Source organism: Mustela nigripes, chromosome 1 (assembly GCF_022355385.1).
Source record: "Mustela nigripes isolate SB6536 chromosome 1, MUSNIG.SB6536, whole genome shotgun sequence".
Taxonomy (NCBI): Eukaryota; Metazoa; Chordata; class Mammalia; order Carnivora; family Mustelidae; genus Mustela; species Mustela nigripes.
This window is the reverse complement of record NC_081557.1, coordinates 51197964-51216997: the sequence shown is the minus strand read 5'-3', so window position 1 is coordinate 51216997 and position 19034 is coordinate 51197964. Positions and strand designations below refer to the sequence as shown.

At 53.5% G+C, this 19034-nt stretch overlaps 1 protein-coding gene across 1 annotated transcript; it reads right to left on the bottom strand.

Annotated features, from left to right (window-relative positions):
- Positions 1-2383: 2383 nt before the first annotated feature.
- Positions 2384-16342, bottom strand: MOGAT2 (monoacylglycerol O-acyltransferase 2). Its single transcript, XM_059391363.1, has 6 exons — positions 16252-16342; positions 12370-12548; positions 5325-5529; positions 4824-4998; positions 3993-4192; positions 2384-2538 (listed from the first exon to the last, which is right to left on the bottom strand). Exons 1-6 carry the CDS (start codon positions 16340-16342, stop codon positions 2384-2386), a joined length of 1005 nt encoding a protein of 334 aa, XP_059247346.1.
- Positions 16343-19034: the final 2692 nt, after the last annotated feature.

The window sequence follows — 19034 nt, the reverse complement described above, 5'->3', positions numbered from 1 at the left end:
CCGTTACACTTGGGGGCGGGGGTGTCCCACAGCAGGCTTTCATTTACCACTGTTTTTTGTTTTTCTTTTAAATTTATTTGACAAACAGATCACAAATAGGCAGAGAGGCAGGCAGAGGGAGGAAGGGAAGCAGGCTCCCCGCCAAGCAGAAAGCCGGACGCGGGGGCTCGATCCTAGGACCCCGGGATCATGACCTGAGCTGAAGGCAGAGGCTTTAACCCACCGAACCACCCAGGCATCCCCCATTTACCGCTGTTTTGTAGATTGTTGGCCAACATGGCCACAGAATCTCTTCGTGGACCTCCAGCCCGCTGTATTCTGACACTAATGCTGCCCCCAGGCAGAGGCACAGTCTGTTCCTAATGCTTAAAATGGTGGGGGGGACGCTCAGAAGTGGCTTTGATCAACAGAATGGAATGAAAAGATGCTGGGCAAGTTGCTCAGGCCAGGACTTAAGAGCTTGCAGCCTTGTTCCCATTCTTACCAAATCCAGCCACCACCGAACACCAAAGACCCATCAGACTCACCTGTCAAGAGAGGCCCAGCCCCAGTTGTTTGTATGCAGCTGCAAGGAGCCCAGGGCAGACTGAGAAGAGCCACCTGGTCAGCCCACAGAATTGCAAGAAATACCAACTCCTTGCTTCTTCAACCATTCAGCTTTGATATAGCCGGCTAGACAGCAATAGAGAACTCTGATGGGCAAGTACTTCTCTCCTTTGCAAATATTGCCCTTCCTTCACAGCCCTGCCCATTTGTCACCTCCTCCACTTCCTCCTCTGAAATCATCACTCCCTCTCCTGAACCCCACCACTCTTTGTTCCCACTTCCCTTGTTGTGGCCCTTCTGGCATATTGCCTCATCAGCTACCAGGCACCTTCCTGAGACACGGCATAACTTTATCACTTGAATCCCAATTTACCCATATTCCACACCATTCCAGACATGACATGGGGTGACTTACACATTTAAAATATTATCTTACTATGCTCACAACACCAGAGATGGGTATGGTAGTCTTTATTCCTCAAATGGCAAAATTGAGGTTCGGAAATGACATGAATTGCCCAGAGTCACCGAAGAAGGGATGAGCCAGGATTTAAACCCAAGTTTACAACTCTCAGATGTCCCTACTGCTGTAGTTATGGGTATTATTTGTTCCTGGAGAGAAAGGATGTTGCTTCCCTGCTGGAGGGGAAGGGGAAGTCACGAGGACAGTTCCCACTGGCCATCCTGACCTTCACTGCTGACATATGTCCCAAACCTAGGAATCCAGAATCTTCTCATCAGGGCATCTGTCCCCATGTCACCCACCCTGCAGACACACAGAAACATACACTCCTGGTGGCTGGTCTTTCTTCTCAGTGTTGATCTGCTCTGTATCTTAACACAGCCTCTCATCTTCCTTGCTCAGCAGATCGGGACCAGGGCTGGTAAGGTTGGGGCTGATGGATCAGGAAGGATCAGTCAACATGGTGTTCTCTAGCCCTGTCAGTAGAGGTGTGGCTGTAGGGCCACAGGGCCAGAGTGGGGGTCCAAAGAGAGGCTTTGATGAGCCCTCTTTGTCGAGGAATGAGGAGGAACAGAAGAAGGCTAAAACAGAATCCTTTCATCTGTTGAACTGATGTTTACGGAGACCCTCCCCCCACCCTTCTGTGCCAAGGCCAGGGCTGAAATAACAATGGATGAGCTCTCCAGCTGAGTCTCAGGGTTCATCTTAGTCAGTCAGGGAAACTGAGGCTCAGGAGGAGGGCGAAGAAGGCTGCCCAGCACCATACAGCAGTGACAGAGCACAGTTCTCCTTCTCCACCTTTTCAGCCCTGTGGCTGCCAGTCTATAGCTCGGAGGACCCAGAAATGCACAGGTGCTTAGCATGAGCAAAGAGACTGCAAGGCCACCCCTCCTCTCTGGCACAGGGAGGGAGGGGCGGAGACATCCAGGGTGTGGGATGAGGGAGTTTGTAGGAGATGGGGCTGGAGCATGTGCTTCTTTTGTGCCATTATACAAGGTCAAGGAAACTCAAGGTCAAGGAAGAAAAACCAGGTGAGAGTGGCCCCTCTCTTTCTCTGTCCCTTGAGTGACATGACAACAGGGGACCGAGACCTCAGAAATCCCTCTCTTCCAGCAGTCTCTCCCATTCAATGAGGGGCAGGCCAAGGAGAGGGAGGCTGGCAGGGGGGTTCGCAGCAGGGGTGAAAATCACCAACTCCAGAGCCTGGTGTCCCCTCCCGCACACTGGCTGGGACTTGGGGCCTGGTGTGGTTGGATTTGCAGAGGTCTGGGAAGGCTGTGAAGGTATGTTCAATAGATGCCTCCAGGAAGCCTTCTTAGATCATAGCACCTTCCACTGGGCTCCTAACGCCAATCCTGCCTTCTGGGGAGGCACTCAGCAGAACTCCAAGTGTTGGTCCACGGGGATATTGTACTTCAGCTTGTGGGCTTCAAAGAGGTCACACAGCTCCCTGATATAGCGCTGGTGCAGCTTGTCCACCTCCTCCTGTGAGGGGTATGGTGTCTTCTGCACCTCAATGGGCTTTCCCACTGCAAGGCACAAGTGTGGGTGTTGGTCTGGAGCAGGAACCATGGGGCTGCAGGAGCCCTACCCCACAGCATCCCGGCACAAAATGCTCTCACTGCCATCCCTTTCAACCCTGTGTTGGGTGATGGCTTCTAAGATGTTATGGTAACTCCAAGATTCTGATATAGTAACAACACCAGTGAGCATTGCCACATGCCATGAAACGCACCAGGAATGCACCAGGCGCTTGCCACGCATCATCTTCTTTACATCCCTGTAACAATCCTATGGGAACAGAAACTCTTACCCCTGTTGACAGGTGGTGTAATGAGGCTCAGAGAGGCTAAGCAACTTGTTCAAGTCACACAGCACGGAAGAATCCCATTCCAGTTTTCAAATCCTGGGGATATGCTCCACAGGGTTCTGGGAGCCCAACATGTCATGATCAGAGGTACCTGTAGATCTAGGACGAGGTGGGCCCACAGCCCACACAGCTCTTCCTCCTCCTTCTCTCTCCATCTGGCCTCTTCCAGGGAAGCCCTAAGTGACCTCTTTGGTTGGGATAATCGCTCCCCGGCCTTCTCTTGGCAATAGGTCTGGGGGCAGCAGGAGTATTAATACTCTTGAAAATATTGCCACAATACACAGGGAAAGTCATGGTGTAGGGGTACACCAAGTCTGTGCTCAACTAGCAAATAAACAGATGGAAAAAGACGAACCTTCCTCTATAGGCTTCGTCAGAGGGATCTAGCTGGGATCCAAGAAGAAAGCAAATGAGGAGTCCCAAGAGCTGAAAAAGAGTCCCAAGAGCTGAAAAAGATAGTGCTGAGTCCATGGACGAGAGCTCATGCCCATTATTTATGGGATAATCCCTCAGGTTCTAATCCAAGTGTAGCATTTCCTACTCTACACACAATTCTAATAGACTTGGAATGCCCTTTTCTTGTACCCATCCTCTCCAGTAAGCCTGAGGAGATCCTTTGGGTCAGAATTAAACCTTCTTCTCTAGAAACATAAAAAGTCAAATAAATCCTGATCCGATCCTCATCCTTGTTACTCAAAGGCAGAGTGTTCTTTTGGAAGTTACTTAACTTCTCAGAGCCTCAGTTTACCATTAGTGAAAGGGGGATGGTAGTCCCTGTCTTGAAGGTCGTTAGGGCAGATCGAACTGCTGCACAGTAGGGACCCTGCCGGGCACACAGCAGCCACTCTGTAATCCGTGGTGACTATTGTTCCTTGTGCCTGTTTCAGTTCCCATCCCAGAGCGCCTTCTATCAGGCTTACTTGCTCAACTGATAAGCAGTGTCTGTTTCCTGGTCTCCTAAGTGTGTTTCCCCGTCTAGAATATGAGCTCCAGGAGGGCAAGGATGTGTCTGACCTGTCTCCATGTCCCCTTGCAGCCCGGAGCCCAGGCCTCTTTCCCTGTAGCCCCCCACACCCCACCCCACCCCCCGGGCCAGGCTGGCTCGTGGCTCACCCACAGTGGTGATGGGCTGGCGGTAGGGTATGAGACCAAAGCTGTACTGGAAGACACCACGGCCATGGAAGAGAGGGAGGGAGATGCCCATGATCTTCTGCAGCCGGTTCTGGATCCAGCGCAACCAGGAGCCAGGGGAGTTCTCAACCTGGTCAAAGAGTTCATTCTCCCCGAAAGAGAAGATCGGCACCAGAGGTGCCCTGGAGAGAGACAGGAGAGGAAATGCGTGGAAGGTCTCAGAGGAGGCCCCAGCTAGCTTCCTGCAGGGACCCAGCAACCAGGAATTAGAGCAGAGGATGGAGCCCTGCGTCAGCAGTCAGAGGCCTGGGTTGTCTCCCAGCCCTGCCATAGCTTTGCTTTCTGACCTTGGGCAGATCCTGGCCCCTCTCAGGGCCAAAATCTCCCAGTTGTAAGGGACAGACAGACCAGAATGTTTCAGAGCCCTCCCAGATAGAAAACATCCCTGAGCTTTGCAGAGAAATCTCTCTGGCCCCAGATAGTTTGTGTTTTTCAAAGATGCTTCTAAGTAGAAGAGTTCTGTGATATGCCCCACACTCCATCCTCCCAGATCCACAGATGTCAGATCTTGTACCAGCTTTGGGCAGACATGTCCCTTCCCACTTAGTGCCTTTGATCACCAAGCCTCCCTTCTGCAATCTTCTCTGGTATGTGGGCATGCCATAGTACATCTCTCACCAAAATTTCATCTTTGTTGTAAACAGACTGAGAATCTCCCTGCCAAAATACAAGCCACTTAATCTCTGCTGTCTTCCCACCAAAATCTAACCCTTGCAAATCTCCCCTGGAGCCAAGAGCCCTCTCCCCAGATACCCATGCATCAAGGCGAGCCTGACGAAGCCTTTGCGGTTCCGGAGCAACAGCGTGAAGGCTCCTGGCCTGGCGTTCAGGGCCTCCTGGGCACCCCCTACAATAATGGCCAGCAGATTGCCACCTTCCTTCCTGCTCAGAATGTGAGCAGCGCTCTCCTTGTCCGACGTGACCAGCCCTAGGGAGAGAGGAGGGTGCTCAGGTATAGGGAAGTGGGCAGGGATGGTGGTGTGGGTGAGACAGGAGAGAGAGACCACCGAAAGTAGCCGCAGAGGCCCGGGTCCCCACCCCACTGCCTCCAGTTGGGAGTCCCCTGAGGACTGGAACTGAGTCCTCTCCCGGCTCGCGGCTGTGCAGAGTACTTCTTTGGGTCTAGCTACTTCTCCCATTGCACACGCACTTGCAAGAAGTATGGAAGTGCTGGCAGCCCTCCCCTCCCTAAGCTGCCTCGTCCCTTGCCTCCAGCCTCATCCTCCTGGGCTACCCATGGGTATAAAGACTCACCCCCCGACATGATGTAATCCCTGAAGAAAGGGGCCCGGAACCACAGGCTCAGCATCATCAGATGGGGGCGGATGCCTGGGAAGAGCGAAGGGAAGCCCGTGCTGTCTGTGCACAGGTTGACAAAGGCTCCGGCTGCCAGGACCCCGTGGGGGTGGAAGCCCGCAAGGTAGTTCCGGGAGGGGTCCAACTCAGCAGTCTTGACCAGCTGCAAGGACAGCAACCCGGTGAGCTGGAGCGGGACCTGTGTGCCAATCCTGACCATGCCACTCATCAGGGTGACCTTGGGCAAGCCGCTCTCCATCTCTGAGGCTCAGTTTCTTAGGAATACTGAGATACGGTATGTGAATGCACCCAGGGACACCCTCTCATATTCATGGCTGACTCTGGACAAACTGCTTCCCTCTCAGGCTCTCCATCTGTAGAATGGGGACATTTAGCCCTGACCTGCCTACCACCCAGGGCTGCTAAGAAGCCCTGGTGTGCAGTACCCTGAAATTACCAAGATTACTACAGGACCAGGTATCATTTGAAGGCATCAAAGGGACACACGGGAGTGCCACCATGCTGGAAGAGCCCCAGTTTAACAAAACTCAGTGTAAGAAAAATGGGTACTTAAGACCTGGGAGTGAGCATTGCAATCTTGCTATCTTAGCAGTAGTGGTTGGAAGAGCACGCAGCCAGAAGGCTTATCTACCCTCTGTACAATGCAAGTGTCTCCCTGGGGCTCCCTGCTCCCCCTACACCAGACCCTCATTGCCCCTCAACCATTGTTGTCTGCTAGCAAGCAACTTGCCAAGGTCTGGTCATGTCTGCAGCATGGAGCAGGAGGTAGAGACCACCAGCCATCACAGATGGCCTGGGAGAGGAGAGCTGCTGTCTTTAGCTGCTCCCAAGTATAGCAGAATGAGGGTGGAAGGGCAGGAACTGAGCTAACAGATGCTGCTCTTAGCCTGCCCATTCCTGGACAGGCTGCTCCGTGGTCCAGGGTGCAGACTATAGCTGCGGGCAGAGACTAGGTGGTGGTAGGGGGCAATCCTTCCGCCACCCTGCCAGGAACCACAGGCCCACCTTTTACACTGCCCTGCACTTCAGGAGCCACAGCCATCAAGAGTCTGAAGGCCCCAGAAGCCCCTGGGCCATGCCCAAAGCCCCTGATGGAACTGCCCAGTTCCCACAGCAGTCTGCAGCCCTTTCTGCCCCCAGTCAGCTTTGCCATGGTGAAAGTTCGTCCTGTCATCAAGCTAAAACTTGCAGCGGGTGGCTCCCTGAGGATTCTTGCTGCCACCTTTGGGGTCCCAGAGGCCTGGCTGCCTGTCCTCAGAGCAGCCTGGAGGGACCTGGGGGCAGCGACAGGGATATGAGCCAACTGCCCCCATCCAGGCCGACCAACCCCAGATTCTCCAGCACTTCACCTGGACTTGTTTTCCGCAATCCCCCCACCCTGCCCAGTATGGCCCCCAGTTACCCACTGATCATTGGAGAAACCTACAGGGACCACAGCTGGAGAGACCACTGCCTCCCACACGAGGACAAAGGTCTCTGCTCCCACAGGGGAACTTATTAGAGGTGAAGCTAAAGCCAGAAGAGAGAAACCTCTAGTTAATCTCAGTGGGAAAGGTGCTTGCTTGGGAACCCATCTGGCATGTTCCTCTACAAACACACCTGGCTCCCCACACTGACGCACGGGCACACGAATTCTTCCTCAGCCAGCAGGAAGGCAATTTTGCACAAGCCCTGGAAAGGCAATTGCGCAATAGCTGAATACCTAAAAGCAGGACTGACCTTTTACCCTAGCAACTCCACTGCTGAGGAATTTCAGCACTGTATTTCATTTTGGCTGTGTCGTTGTGTAAAATGACACGTGGACGAGATTACTAGCTGAAGCATCATTTTTTTGGTACTATCCAAACCTCAGCACCCCCTCCAGTGCCCATCAACAGGGCCCACTGAAGCAAATTCTCACAACATCCATACAGTGGGGCACAGGGCAGCCCTAGGGAGGTAGGAGCAAGATCTCCCTGGCCCAGCAGGGGAAGACAGCCCCAGTTACTGGTTAGGACAAAGCATAGGGCAAGTCAACGTGGGCAGAGTGTCACTTACTGTGCTGGGAAAGGGGACATGCACTTGTTCATTTGCAGACACACCAAACACTAGTGGTCCTAGTGGCCTCTGGGGCGGGGACTTTTCACCCACGTACCCCCTCGTCCCTTTGGAATTTTGAACAAGAACATATTGCCTATTTTGAATGAGCAATGAATGTATAAATGAACAAATGAATGAAAGAATGATAATCCTTAATAAAGAAGCTTTTGCATATAGAGAAATACCCTGGTGAGTGAGGGCCCGTGTCTAGGCACGCGTGCCAGTATCTGCCCGGGCACTGATGTGTGCGTGTGCAAATGTGTGCACTGACGGGGCCATCACTGTCCCGCTGTCTCCCCAGGCCCATCTCTCAACAACCGCCCTTGTGCCCTCTCACACGCTTGGCGGTGACCGCCACTGTCCTGATGGCTCCTTTATGGCTCACAAAGCACCCACGCCACCAGCTTGTTTAACCGTGGCCCTAAGGAGGGGGGCTGCAGTGTGAGAGCCCCCATTTGACAGCTGAGCAAAACTGAGGTGCGGGGGGTGGGGTAAGCGACCTGCCCATACACAGAAGACCTGAGCTCAGTTCTACTGTCTCCTGCTGAGAGCACCTGAGAGAGCCTTTGTTGCAGAACCAGAGAGACATCCCGAGACTCAGGACTGTCTCAGGGGCCATTTCCTTTCTAGTCAAACTTGGAATGTCCAGGGCTCTCAGGAGAAGGCGCTTCCTGCACCAGCAGCCTGCCCCTCCCGGCTCCAAGACCTGGCTCTGGAGAACCTGTTCATGACCTTTTATATACCTCGATTACTTGGCAGTTTAAAAATGCAGGGCAAGCAAGGTCTGATTCAGTATTCTGGCTCCGGCCTTGGGGCATCTGATTTGTGGCAGATTTCCCATAGGATTACGATATATATCAAAGTTTTAGAGTCACCCCCTTTACAACAAAGGAATCCCTTCCAGCTTCAGGCCTTTGGCCGTGTGTGTGTGTGTGTGTGTGTGTGTGTGTAGGTACTCCAGTCCTTTCCTGTCTCCTCCCATCATAGCTAGATGGAAGGAAAAGGCTTGGGTATTCTACCTGGCCCTGGCAGCCTTGGTATGCCATCAAGATGGGCTTCAGACCCCCTCACTCCTGCCCTCTCCCCCTTGCACTCACAGGCTCACAGAACAGACACCCACTGACATCTGCAGCTGTATCTCCTCAATTCTAAGATACACCATTCCTTTGCATCTTAACATTATGTTCTCAAAATGCATTTGATGATTCCTCTAGAGGGATTTTTTTCTTAGTGGTACATAAAATACTGCTGCTTTACCATTAAGGATATCTTAGAGGGATGCCTGGGTGGCTCAGTCCCCCAACTCTTGACATATCAGCTTGGGTCTTGATCTCAGGGACATGAGTTCATGTCCCGTGTTGGGCTCCACACGGGGCGTGGAGACTACTTTAAGAAAAAAAAAAAAAAAGAATGTCTTAGAGTTTAATACAGATGTGCTAAGCATGGATAGCTGGAAGGACTGCCCCAGGTGGTACCCATTCCTAGCACCTCCCGTCAGTATACTGACGAGCCATCTTCTGTTCATGCTGCCAGGGACGTAGTGGTGACAACATCCCTATTTTACAGATGAGGAAACCGAGGCACGAGGTTAATTAACTGCTTCTGGGTCACATAGCTAGTAAAGTGGCAGAGGCAACACTTTAACACAGGTGGCCTGGCTCCTGCAGGCTCTGCCACCTTGCAGGAGGAGTCCCCAGGTGAAACACGGTAGGGGTTAATGTGAAAGGAAGCACTTCCAGGAAGGGTGCCAGCCCAGGGAACACAGCTCACTCCTGGAGAACTTGAAAGGCAAAGGGGGAAGGTGAGGCATGAGCAGGGGGTCCGGGGTCCAGGGACCTGCAGGCTGGTCAAAAATTAGATTTCATTTTTAGGTGTCACGAGAGTCACAGCTGTTGTGGCATGGACTATCCTGGCTGCTGTGTGCAGGATAGACTGTAGCAGAGTCCAGATAAAGAGTGACTGGTCAAGATTCAGGTAGCTAGTGGGGGAGGAGTTTTGGAGTCAGACCCTGGGCCCCAGAGCAGTTCTCAACCAGGGTCAGTTCCCTGAGCCCACCAGGGGACATGTAATGTCTGCAGCCGTTTTTGGTTGTCATACCTGGTGGAGGGGAGTGCTACTAGTGGGTAGAGGCCAGGGATGAAGCCACCCCCACATCCATCATTTAGCCCCAAATGTCTATGCACAGAAAGCCTCCTGAGAGCTGCTGGCTGGGGAGGGACAGCAAGAAGAGGAACTGAGCAGGAAGGAGGCTCCCTCCCTGCAGGGCAGCCAGAGGGCTGAGAGAACAGCTGTGCCCAAGGCAGAGGCAGGGCCCCTGGGGCAGGGTGGGTGGTCAGGACAGGCACAGCTCAGTGCAAAGGAAGACCTTCTTCCAGGCAGAGCCCTCCTGTGATGAAAGGAGCCCTCACAGGATCAAGTGTTACTCCGTCCAAGTGCACGCTGCAGATATGTCCTGGGCAGGCGGCTGGCTACCCACCTTCTTCTGACTCAGGCTAAGAGCCCCCAGTATTCTTGGTGGGGGGTGGGAGGGAGGGCCTGAAGTCCCCAGTGACGTCCACAGGGCTGTGAGGAACAGAGGGAGGTCCCAGGTGTGGGAGGAGAGGTATCCTGTGCTTCCCCAGGCCTGCAGCATTTCCTGACACCAGGCCACAGCAGTCCACCCTTCTCATGCCTTGGCCTGTGGAGACAGTGTTGACTCCAGGAGGATGAAATCTTCCCTGGGGGAACCTAGCTCTGGGGCTGGCCTTCAGCATGAGGTGGGATCAGTGTCTCCTATGGGAAACCCATCGCCTGATTCTTCACCATCAGCTCTTTAGAAGCCTGTAGCATGAGTTCAGAAAGCTGTAAGGCCCAGAGAGTTTCCTAATTCTGCTTGGAATTCCATCCGTAGATGCTAGTTCATAAAATCAACCTAAGAACTGATAGAAGAATCTCGGAAATCTATATGCATTTTACAAGGGAAAACAGAATTCTGTCAGTGTGTGCGGGAGAGTTACCTACCTTCCGCCCCTCTCAAGATCCCAGCGGGGCGGGGCCGTAAAAGTGTGTGGAAGAGTGGGAGGGTCTTCTGGGAAGAGGTGGGGAAGGGGATCTGTGGCCCGTTACCCAAGCCTGCAGGCTCCCAGCCTAGGATTGGCAAAGTCAAGTTCATGCTATCTCGCCCTCTGCTGGCGATGTGGTGGTACTGCCTGCCCTCTGCAGGGGGGATGCAACAGGCCCTCAGTGGGCATCAATCCAGAAACACTACACAAAGGACTGAGGCAGATCATCAGGGCAGTGTCCCACCAGGGCCAGTAGTGCCTGGCTAGGGGAGGATCAGGAAGGGCAGTGGATAGGATAGGCGCAGACCCTGTTTGTCTTTGTGGACAAGATCCCAGAAGCAAATATGGGGAGAAGTCCTCCCCCAACATGGACTCCTGGGTTAGTTCAGCGGCTGCTCATTCACTCTACCCTTCCACAAGAAGCACCCCTCACGAGTGTGGAATTCTCTGCCACTCAACTTCCTGCCCTCTTCCCAGCCCCCAGCGTGATGCCCTACTGCCCGGCCCTGCCATGCCACCCTTGCCCTTTGCCCAGGAGGCCTGCTCACTGTGGAGCTTGGGGCTTCGTACCCCAGCTCTTGCCCAGCTTCCCCAAGTCCTCGCCAGGCCCCAGGACTCTCAAAAGGGAGTCAGGCAGGAGCCCTGAATCCACTGCTGAGTGCCCAGGAATCTGTGTCCTCCACTCCCTCCCCCTTTGCCAGCTAGGGACCTAACGCCAGGAGGGGTGGGAAGAGGTGGAGCTCCAGGATGGGAGAAGCCAGGCAGGTGTGAAGGTCAGAGCAGCTGGGCTCTGGGCTGTCAGAGCCCTCCCCCCAACCACAGTCACTTGCACGTGTCTCCATGCTCCCCACTGACTCGGTCATGTAATACTAGCACCTAGTGTCCTGCCAACCTACATGGTGAGTTCCTGCTGGCTCAGCAAATCCGCCCAACTCAGTGACGTGTGTGGCATCATCTGCACATTACATATGACAACACTGAGGCTGAGAGAGGCTATGAAACTCCCCCAAGGGCACCACAGGCTGAGGCGGCGCTGGCATAGTCTGTCCTCCTCCAGAGGCCGCATTTTATGCCTTTCTTCTACCGTTTCCAGGGGACAGCCAGCTTTCCCTGCCTGGCACCTCTCTGTGTTCCCCACTGCCTGCCCACCCTGTCCCATCCAGCCAATACGCCAGCCCTGCCCAGCCACTCAAGTCCCAGGATTGTCTGCCTGGCATTTGGTAAAGGAGGCAGCGGGTCTGTTCACGAAAATCTAAGGGTCCGCTTTACTCCGGACTGAGTTTGAGTCCAGGGTCAAGTATCCACAATGAGATGCCCTGAGTCAGAGTGAGAGGTTCAAACGTGCACGGGCGGGAGGGGTCAGTCTGCTTTCTAGATATCTGGGGAAACTGAGGCTCAGAATGGGCGAGGTTTTGCTCAAGGACACCCAGCAATCTGGAGATAGGGCAGGATAGAACTAAGAACCAGTTCAGGGCTCTCTCTCCTCTGCCCCTTCCCCCATAGTTCATGCACACGCCTCAAAACCAGAACTTGTTGTGTGGAGTTGGTCACACCTTTGTCCCTCTCGGGGTGTCATTCTCCCCACTCTGATAAAGGGTGGGGCTCGATGGTCTCTTGGGACCTTGAGCTTATTACCTTCACCCCCTCCCTGGCCGCTGAGGGGTTACACCTGTAGGATATATGTGTGTGCCCACAGAGCTTCCCCAACCCTGGGAAATGACAGCCAGAACGAAGCAGGACTCTTCCCCAGGCCCCACAGTGGTGTAAGCTCTGGCTCCTCCCACCCAGCCCAGCATTCTGCTCCCTGCAGCCTGGGTGGCACTTCCCCCCGCAACCCCATCCCCACCAGTGCCAGTACTCACCGAGATGGGGAAATAGTCCCTCATGTACTTCCACAGGAAGCAGCGCCTTAGGGCTTGGATGGGCCTGCCCCCCTGCAATGGCTTGTCCCAGTCCAGATACCACCAGGTCGCATACAGGACACTGACTAACCAGAATCTTGTGAACAGGAGGCCTATGAAGACCACAATGCAGATCTGGGCTGGGGAGAAAAGCAAGAGCTATCAGGGGTCTGAGAGGAAGGAGGTGAGACGTCCATACTGAGTCGCCTGTATGCCCCGCACTAGCAGCACCATCCCGTCCAGCCTGTGGCCCCGGGAGGAAGAGCTCAGCTTCCCACGCCTTCAAGGAGGAAATGTACCCGCCAGTGTCTTGCTTGGAGGAGACTGGAACCTACATAGTTCCCGCTGTCCTGTCTCCCTTGTTCACTCTGGCCTCCTCCCTCCCCAACCCCCCACTCCCTCCATACCACCACCCCACCACCCCATCCCACCTCCCTCCCTCTGTAGTCTGTACTCCCCAGGTACTCAGTAAATGCCTGCTTCAGGACTGACTGGATTATCCGTTTTTGGTTTCCATTTTTGGGAACCTCAGAGAAAACGGGGACACACTTTCTGCCCACCCTCTGCCCCATCTTTCCACAGATCAATCTGGCCAGGTCTTCCTCTCTTTAAAGCCCTGCCCTGGCTTTCCTGTAACCCTGGGAGGAGCTGACTGGCCCTACCCACCTCCTCACCCACTTGCACCCCCAGTGCTCTGGCCACACTAACTGCGGTTCTTACAGCTCCCTGAACTCCTTTAGTCCCTTAGCTTTTGCGCATGCTGATTCCTCCTTCCCACAGTGCCCTTTCCCAGTAAAGAGGGAAGGAGAAAGAGGCCAAACCCCTGGCTGGCCGATGCTCAGGGGTGTAGCAGGGCTGGGCTAGGACAAGTCCCAGTGAGGAGCTCTCCCTCTGACCTGCAGGTCCGAATCCCTTGCCATAGGCTAATCCCAGCTTCATTTCAGGGTCAGCGGGTCTGTGGGCCATCCCTAATCTGATGCTGATGGAAAGAACACCGCTAGAGAATATGGCTCCTTCCCTACCCCCTTTCCTCCACTCAACACCATAAACTCATTCTCTTAAAGAAAGGCAGCTTTCAGTTGTATATTCTACTGGAAAGGACGGTAGTTGGGTGTGTCATTCCTGGCAGGTTTCTTGGTGGAGGGGACCTTGACCCAGTCCAAACAGTGGTAGAGCTCCTAAGGCAGACCACATAGCTCACTCGGGGCTCACACGTGTTCACTTTACACAGAGCAGCTCTGACGGGCCAGGTGCTAGTGGGCGGCCTTGAAGGACAGACACAGAGTCCTGCCCTCAGAAAGCTAACAGGGTCCCCATTTGGGGCACTGTGTGTTTTAAATTGTTACTGCGATAAAAGGCGCATTAACATAAAACGTATCACCTTAACCATTTTTAAGCACAGTTCAGAGGCAGTAAGTCCATTCCCTGTGTAGCCCTCACTACCACCATCTCCCGGAAACCTCCCCCTCTCTCTCCCCTCCCCCTCCCAAATTTGAACCTCTGACTCCGAGCCCCCTCCCCCAGCCCCTGCCGGCCACCATTTGCTTTTCCGGCTCTACAAAAGGGACTGTTCTAGGAAGCTCGTAGAATCGTCAAGTGTTGGTCTTTTGGTGACTGGCTTGTGTCACTTCACATGATGCCACAGCGGCCTGCTCATGCCATCCGTGCTGCCCTGCGTGTCAGAATTCCCTTCCCTTTTGGAGCCAAATGCTACTCTCTCGTGGGTGCCGACCACGTGTTGTTCTTGTTCATCCAGTCCTCTGTCCATGGACCAAGGGCCTTTCAATCTGCCCCGTGGCCCCCATCTCCTGAACAGCTCCCCAATGGGGCCACATCTCCCCATCCTCTGCCAGCCTCACTAGACCAGACTTGGCAGTCTTTTTCCTAAAGGAACAGGTGGTCAATATTTTAGACTTTGGGGTTCAAGACCCAACATGGATAATATTACATAGGTCCCTAACCATTTAAAATAGAACCCCTTGAAAATGTAAACTTAGCTCATAAACTGTACAAATACAAAAGCGGTCAGTGGGCAGGATTCGGCCATGTGCCATAGTGTGGTGGCCCCTGATGGGGACTGGGACGGCTCCCTGCCATAGCCCATCCCCCCACACTCAAAACACAGTACATACCTCCCCTGCAGCCACAGGGAACTTCAGCACCCAGAGTGGATCTCCCTTACCTTAAGCCCTTCCAAGGCTCCCCTTTGCTCCCAGGATGAGGGATAGGGTAAAACCTCCTACTCCCAGAACCAGGGGGCCCACATCCCTTTTCCCAGCCTTCCTCCTTCTAGTCCTCCAGGCCTGGAGCTACTAGACCTCTCTGGGCTGCTCCTGATATTCCCAGGCTCCTATGGCCCGGGCTCGCAGGGCTGGGGGACCAAGGCCGGGTGGGGTGCGGGGACAGAATGTTCAAACACACTCCAGGGCCCCAAGATCACAGAAGGCATGCTGGGCCTGATGAACCTTACCCTCTGGGATCCCCAGGCCACAGCTTACCTCTAGGCCCCCAAGCGACCTTTGTCCAGGATCCCGCAGACTTGCAGTCAATCCTGTTAGGCCTCCTTCCCAGGCTGTCTCCACCAGCCTCTTAGCCTCTTATACACACCTCCTCCCACACCATCTGCCCTTCTCCTCTCTCTGCCCCTCCTTCCCTTTCTTCTTTTGGCTGTAGAAGGAACCCAGGACTCCAGACCTACAACCTTGGGCAGTTAAGTGATTTTATTTCTCTGCCAGGGCTGTTTAAAATGTTTAAGAACCCTTGGGAGAGAGACACAGATGAATCATAAGGGAAACAGGGTGCTGGGGGCCCGCTTTGCTGGGGGTGAATCCTTCAGTGGCAGAACTGCGAGGGGCTTCTGAGGGAGCACCTGGGTGTGTGTATGTGTGATGCTGGTGACCAGCCGGTACAGAGGATTCCCGGACTGTAACACCTGGATAGTGGCATCCGTGCACAGGCTGAAGACCAGCCCCCAGGGAAGCACAGCCTACACTGTCTGGTGCTGGCATAGGAACTAAGAAATAGGAACTGTCTACACTGGCATAGGAACCAACCCCACCCCTGGCACCCCCCACCCCTCCCCCGTCACTCTCTTCCCCTGCTCTGTCGCCCGCCCTCCTCAAAAGAGTTCCCTTCGGCAGAGTGGAGTCTGGGCCAGGGTGGTCTCCCTGGTCACCATCAGTGTGATTGTGGTGGGCATGGGGTGGGGAGGGGGACCTAAGCATACTTCCCACGGGACCCCAGCCCAGGGGTCCAGCCCAGTGTGCGCTGGGCAAAACAAGCACATTCCTCACTTCATCCTACAACAGCTCTACCAGCTAGGCAGTGATATTGCCCTTCCCCAGCTGATTAGAATTAGAGACTTACAGAGGTCAGGGGCTGGGTTGCCCAGCCAGACTCTGAACCAGGCTCACCTCGGACCCTCCCTCATGCCCCAGTCCCCTGGCAGTCTACCTTCCCTCACACTCCTATTCTTTCCCTGTTCCCTTCTCTTTCCCTACCCACCAGTCTGTTTCCTCCTCTCTGAAAGGAAGGCAGGAAATCCGTTCCTTCTGAGAAGCCCTACAGACCCTGGAACTTTTCCATAATCACCTAGGTTCTTCCACACACCACCACCAGGCAGCCTGAGGCAGGGTCTCTGTCCTCATACTAAGCTAGAAACTCAGTAACCTGTCCAAAGCCACACACAATGGCTTCTACCACACCCTGCTATCCCCATGCTCTGAGAGCTCTGAGAGCAGCAAAGTCCCCATTAGGGTGAATGTCTTTCCACCATCAATACACTTGTGTACCTGGAGTGGCAGGTGTCCATGACCTCCCAGCCCCCAGCCCCGCTCGCCTTACCCAGGGCCAGGAAGGAGAAGACCCACTGCAGGACCATGAAGGTCTGCAGCCTGCGCTCCCACGGCAGGAACAGCGGTGCAAACTTCACCATGCTGGCTCCTCTGATGGCTCCAGCGGCTTCTCGGCGGAGCGTGTCTGTGGTGCGCGACAACAACTGATTTTTGTTGATATTGGAGGTTGCATAAAAGTTTGGGGGGGGGATGGGGGAGGAGCATTCCCTACCCAACCCCACCCAGCCCCACCCAGCTTCAAGGCCTCTGGCCCTAAGGTGGCTGGGACGGGCTTCCTAGGAGAAACCTTTGAATCCACCTACGCTGGACCTAGGAGGAAGGAGGGAGAAAAGGAAGTGTATCAAGCAATGCCTTATCTGCCAATGACCTTTCTCTGCTGGAATCTTGCCCTTCACTTGGAAGGTGAAGCCCCAAGTAGATTAATATAATGCTGTCTTCATCTGTCCAATGACCTGGCTCCAATAACTATCTCCTGTCTCTCCTATCCTGTGGACTGCTCCTCCTTCCACGAGTGTGCAGTAATAGTTCACACCTAAAAATTCCTGGGCCCCAACATCTCCTCCATCTCCTACGCCATTTCTCAGCATGCCTGCATGGCAACACGCTTGGAAGAGCTGTCTGCAACCCCTGCCTTCACCTTCCTTTCTGTCCTCGCCTACTCCATACTTCAGATGCCACTTGTCCATGGAACTACCCTTGGCCAGTTCACCAACGGCCTCCATGTTGCTAAATCCAGGATCAGTTCTCAGATCTCATCTTACCCTGTCAGCATGACCTTGAAACCACCTGGCCAATGGATGTCATGCTCTCCTGGTTTCCTTCCTATCTCTCTGGCAGCTCCTTGGCCTCCTTTGTGGCTCCTGTCCTTTATCAGATTAAATGTTTGAACACCCTCCTGCCCCCTCAGACCTTGGGCCTTCTCTCTTCTCTTCACACTCCCTCCCTCAGAGATCTCATCCACACTCATGGCCTTGTAGTCTGTCTCCACAGTGAAGATTCTCAAATCTCTATCTCCAGCTCTGACATCCCCTGGGGCTCCAGGCTTGAATATCTAGGTGGCTACTTGACATCTACACTTGAAAGCCTGATGGTCACCTCCATCATAGAATGTCTGAGACTAAACTTGATTTCCCCTCACCTGCCCGTGCCAACCTTCCCTCTGCTCTTTGCCATCTTAGTGAAGGGTAACTCCATGAACTTGACTGCTCAGGCCAAAGCCATAGAGTCACACTAGACTCTGTCCCCCTTCATCCACATCTATTGGTTGATTCTCCTAACTCTCTCCTTTTACATATACATCTTTGAACGGTCCCCCAATAATGGGTCCGTGATTAAAGGAGAGGCACTGATACAAAGCGAAGGTCAAACAAAGTTTTATTTCGCGCCAAGCATCAAGAATCAAACCGAATGTTCAGGGCTGTGCCTCTTACAGAGAGGGCCACCTCCCTCTGCTTCACAGACTAGCTTTTAAGGGCAAAGGCCATGTGGTTGGGCCTGGCCACATACAGGTGGCCAATGAAATTGTAACACACAGAGAAAGCTGTACAGTTATGTTTGGTCACACATAAGTGACCAGTTGAATTACAATTTACCCTAGTAGATATTTGAATTAGCCTAGGACCTTAGTGAGAATTGGCACCCAAAAGGCTCCCAAAGGGCAGGGCCCTGTCCTTGGTAACTAGGGAGACAGTATGCACCCCCCACTGATTGGATGTCTCCACCTGGCCTGACCCACCCTGTATAAAGCCTTTGTTACCTGGGACTGGTTTCCAGGACTTGTTTTTAAGTAAGTCCCCTGGGGGAAGGGGGACAGTGACAGTTTTAAGGGTTAAACAACAAAGTTATTGTTTAACCAGATGGAAGTGCTCCGGCTAAATTGGTCCTTACAACCTTGAATTGAAGTGTATTCAACATATAGTAAAATGCACAAATCCTGAATGTACAAACGAATACACCTTCACAAAGTGAACACACTCATGGAACTACCACCCTGATCAACGAATAGAAAATGACCAGCACCCCATGTCCTGGTCAGCCACTCTCCTCCTCCCCGTAGGTCATCACCGTCTTTACCTGTGCTTCTGAATTTCATGAAGAGTGAATCTTACAGGATATACTCTTTGGGGACTGGCTACTTTGGCTCAAGATTGTATTTTTGAGAACCATCTGTGATGTAGGAAATACTGGAGTTCAGAGCCAACAGCCAAGAAAGAATTCTCGAGACATCTTTTGTGTAAAAAGGTGGTTTTATTAAAGCTCAGGGACAGGACCTTTGGGCCGGAAGAGCTGCACTGGGGTTGTGATTGATTATACACTTTCATGTGAGAGGGGTTAGGGACAACATAAATTGTAAAGTTTAACAGGCGAGGTAAACATAACACCAGGTGAGGTAGGCACAAGGCAAGATTTATTAAAGGCACTCTCCAGCGAAGTTTCAGGGCTCAGGAGAAGGGGAGCCAGGAAAGTTGCCCCGGGAGGAGGTCGGCATTGTCTGTGAGGTTCTGCAACTCGGGAAGGGGGAGTCGAGGAAGTCACGCTGGGAGGGAGTCGGCAGGGTCTTTTATCTGGCCAAGGCAGGGTATGGGCTCATATCCATACATGGTAAGGTATTTGGTGATTGGAGGGTATGGGGGGGGGGGGTCCTGATGCTCCTGTTTCCTGCTAGGTATCGGGTTACCTATGGAGCCGTGACCTGGGCATACATCCTTTTGGCGGGAGAGTCAAGGGTTAAGGAAGGGGGGTGCCTGGAAGATGGCAGCCCCAGCGGTCATT

What these genes read in the sequence shown, in the direction of transcription:
- MOGAT2 (XM_059391363.1), bottom strand. Translation starts at nt 16,342, where the DNA reads ATGGTGAAGTTTGCACCGCTGTTCCTGCCGTGGGAGCGCAGGCTGCAG. An exon ending in CTTCTCCTTCCTGGCCCTGG is followed by an intron (nt 12,549 to 16,251) that starts GTAAGGCGAGCG and finishes TTTTCTCCCCAG; the next exon opens with CCCAGATCTGCATTGTGGTC. An exon ending in GGGACTATTTCCCCATCTCG is followed by an intron (nt 5,530 to 12,369) that starts GTGAGTACTGGC and finishes CTGTCCTTGCAG; the next exon opens with CTGGTCAAGACTGCTGAGTT.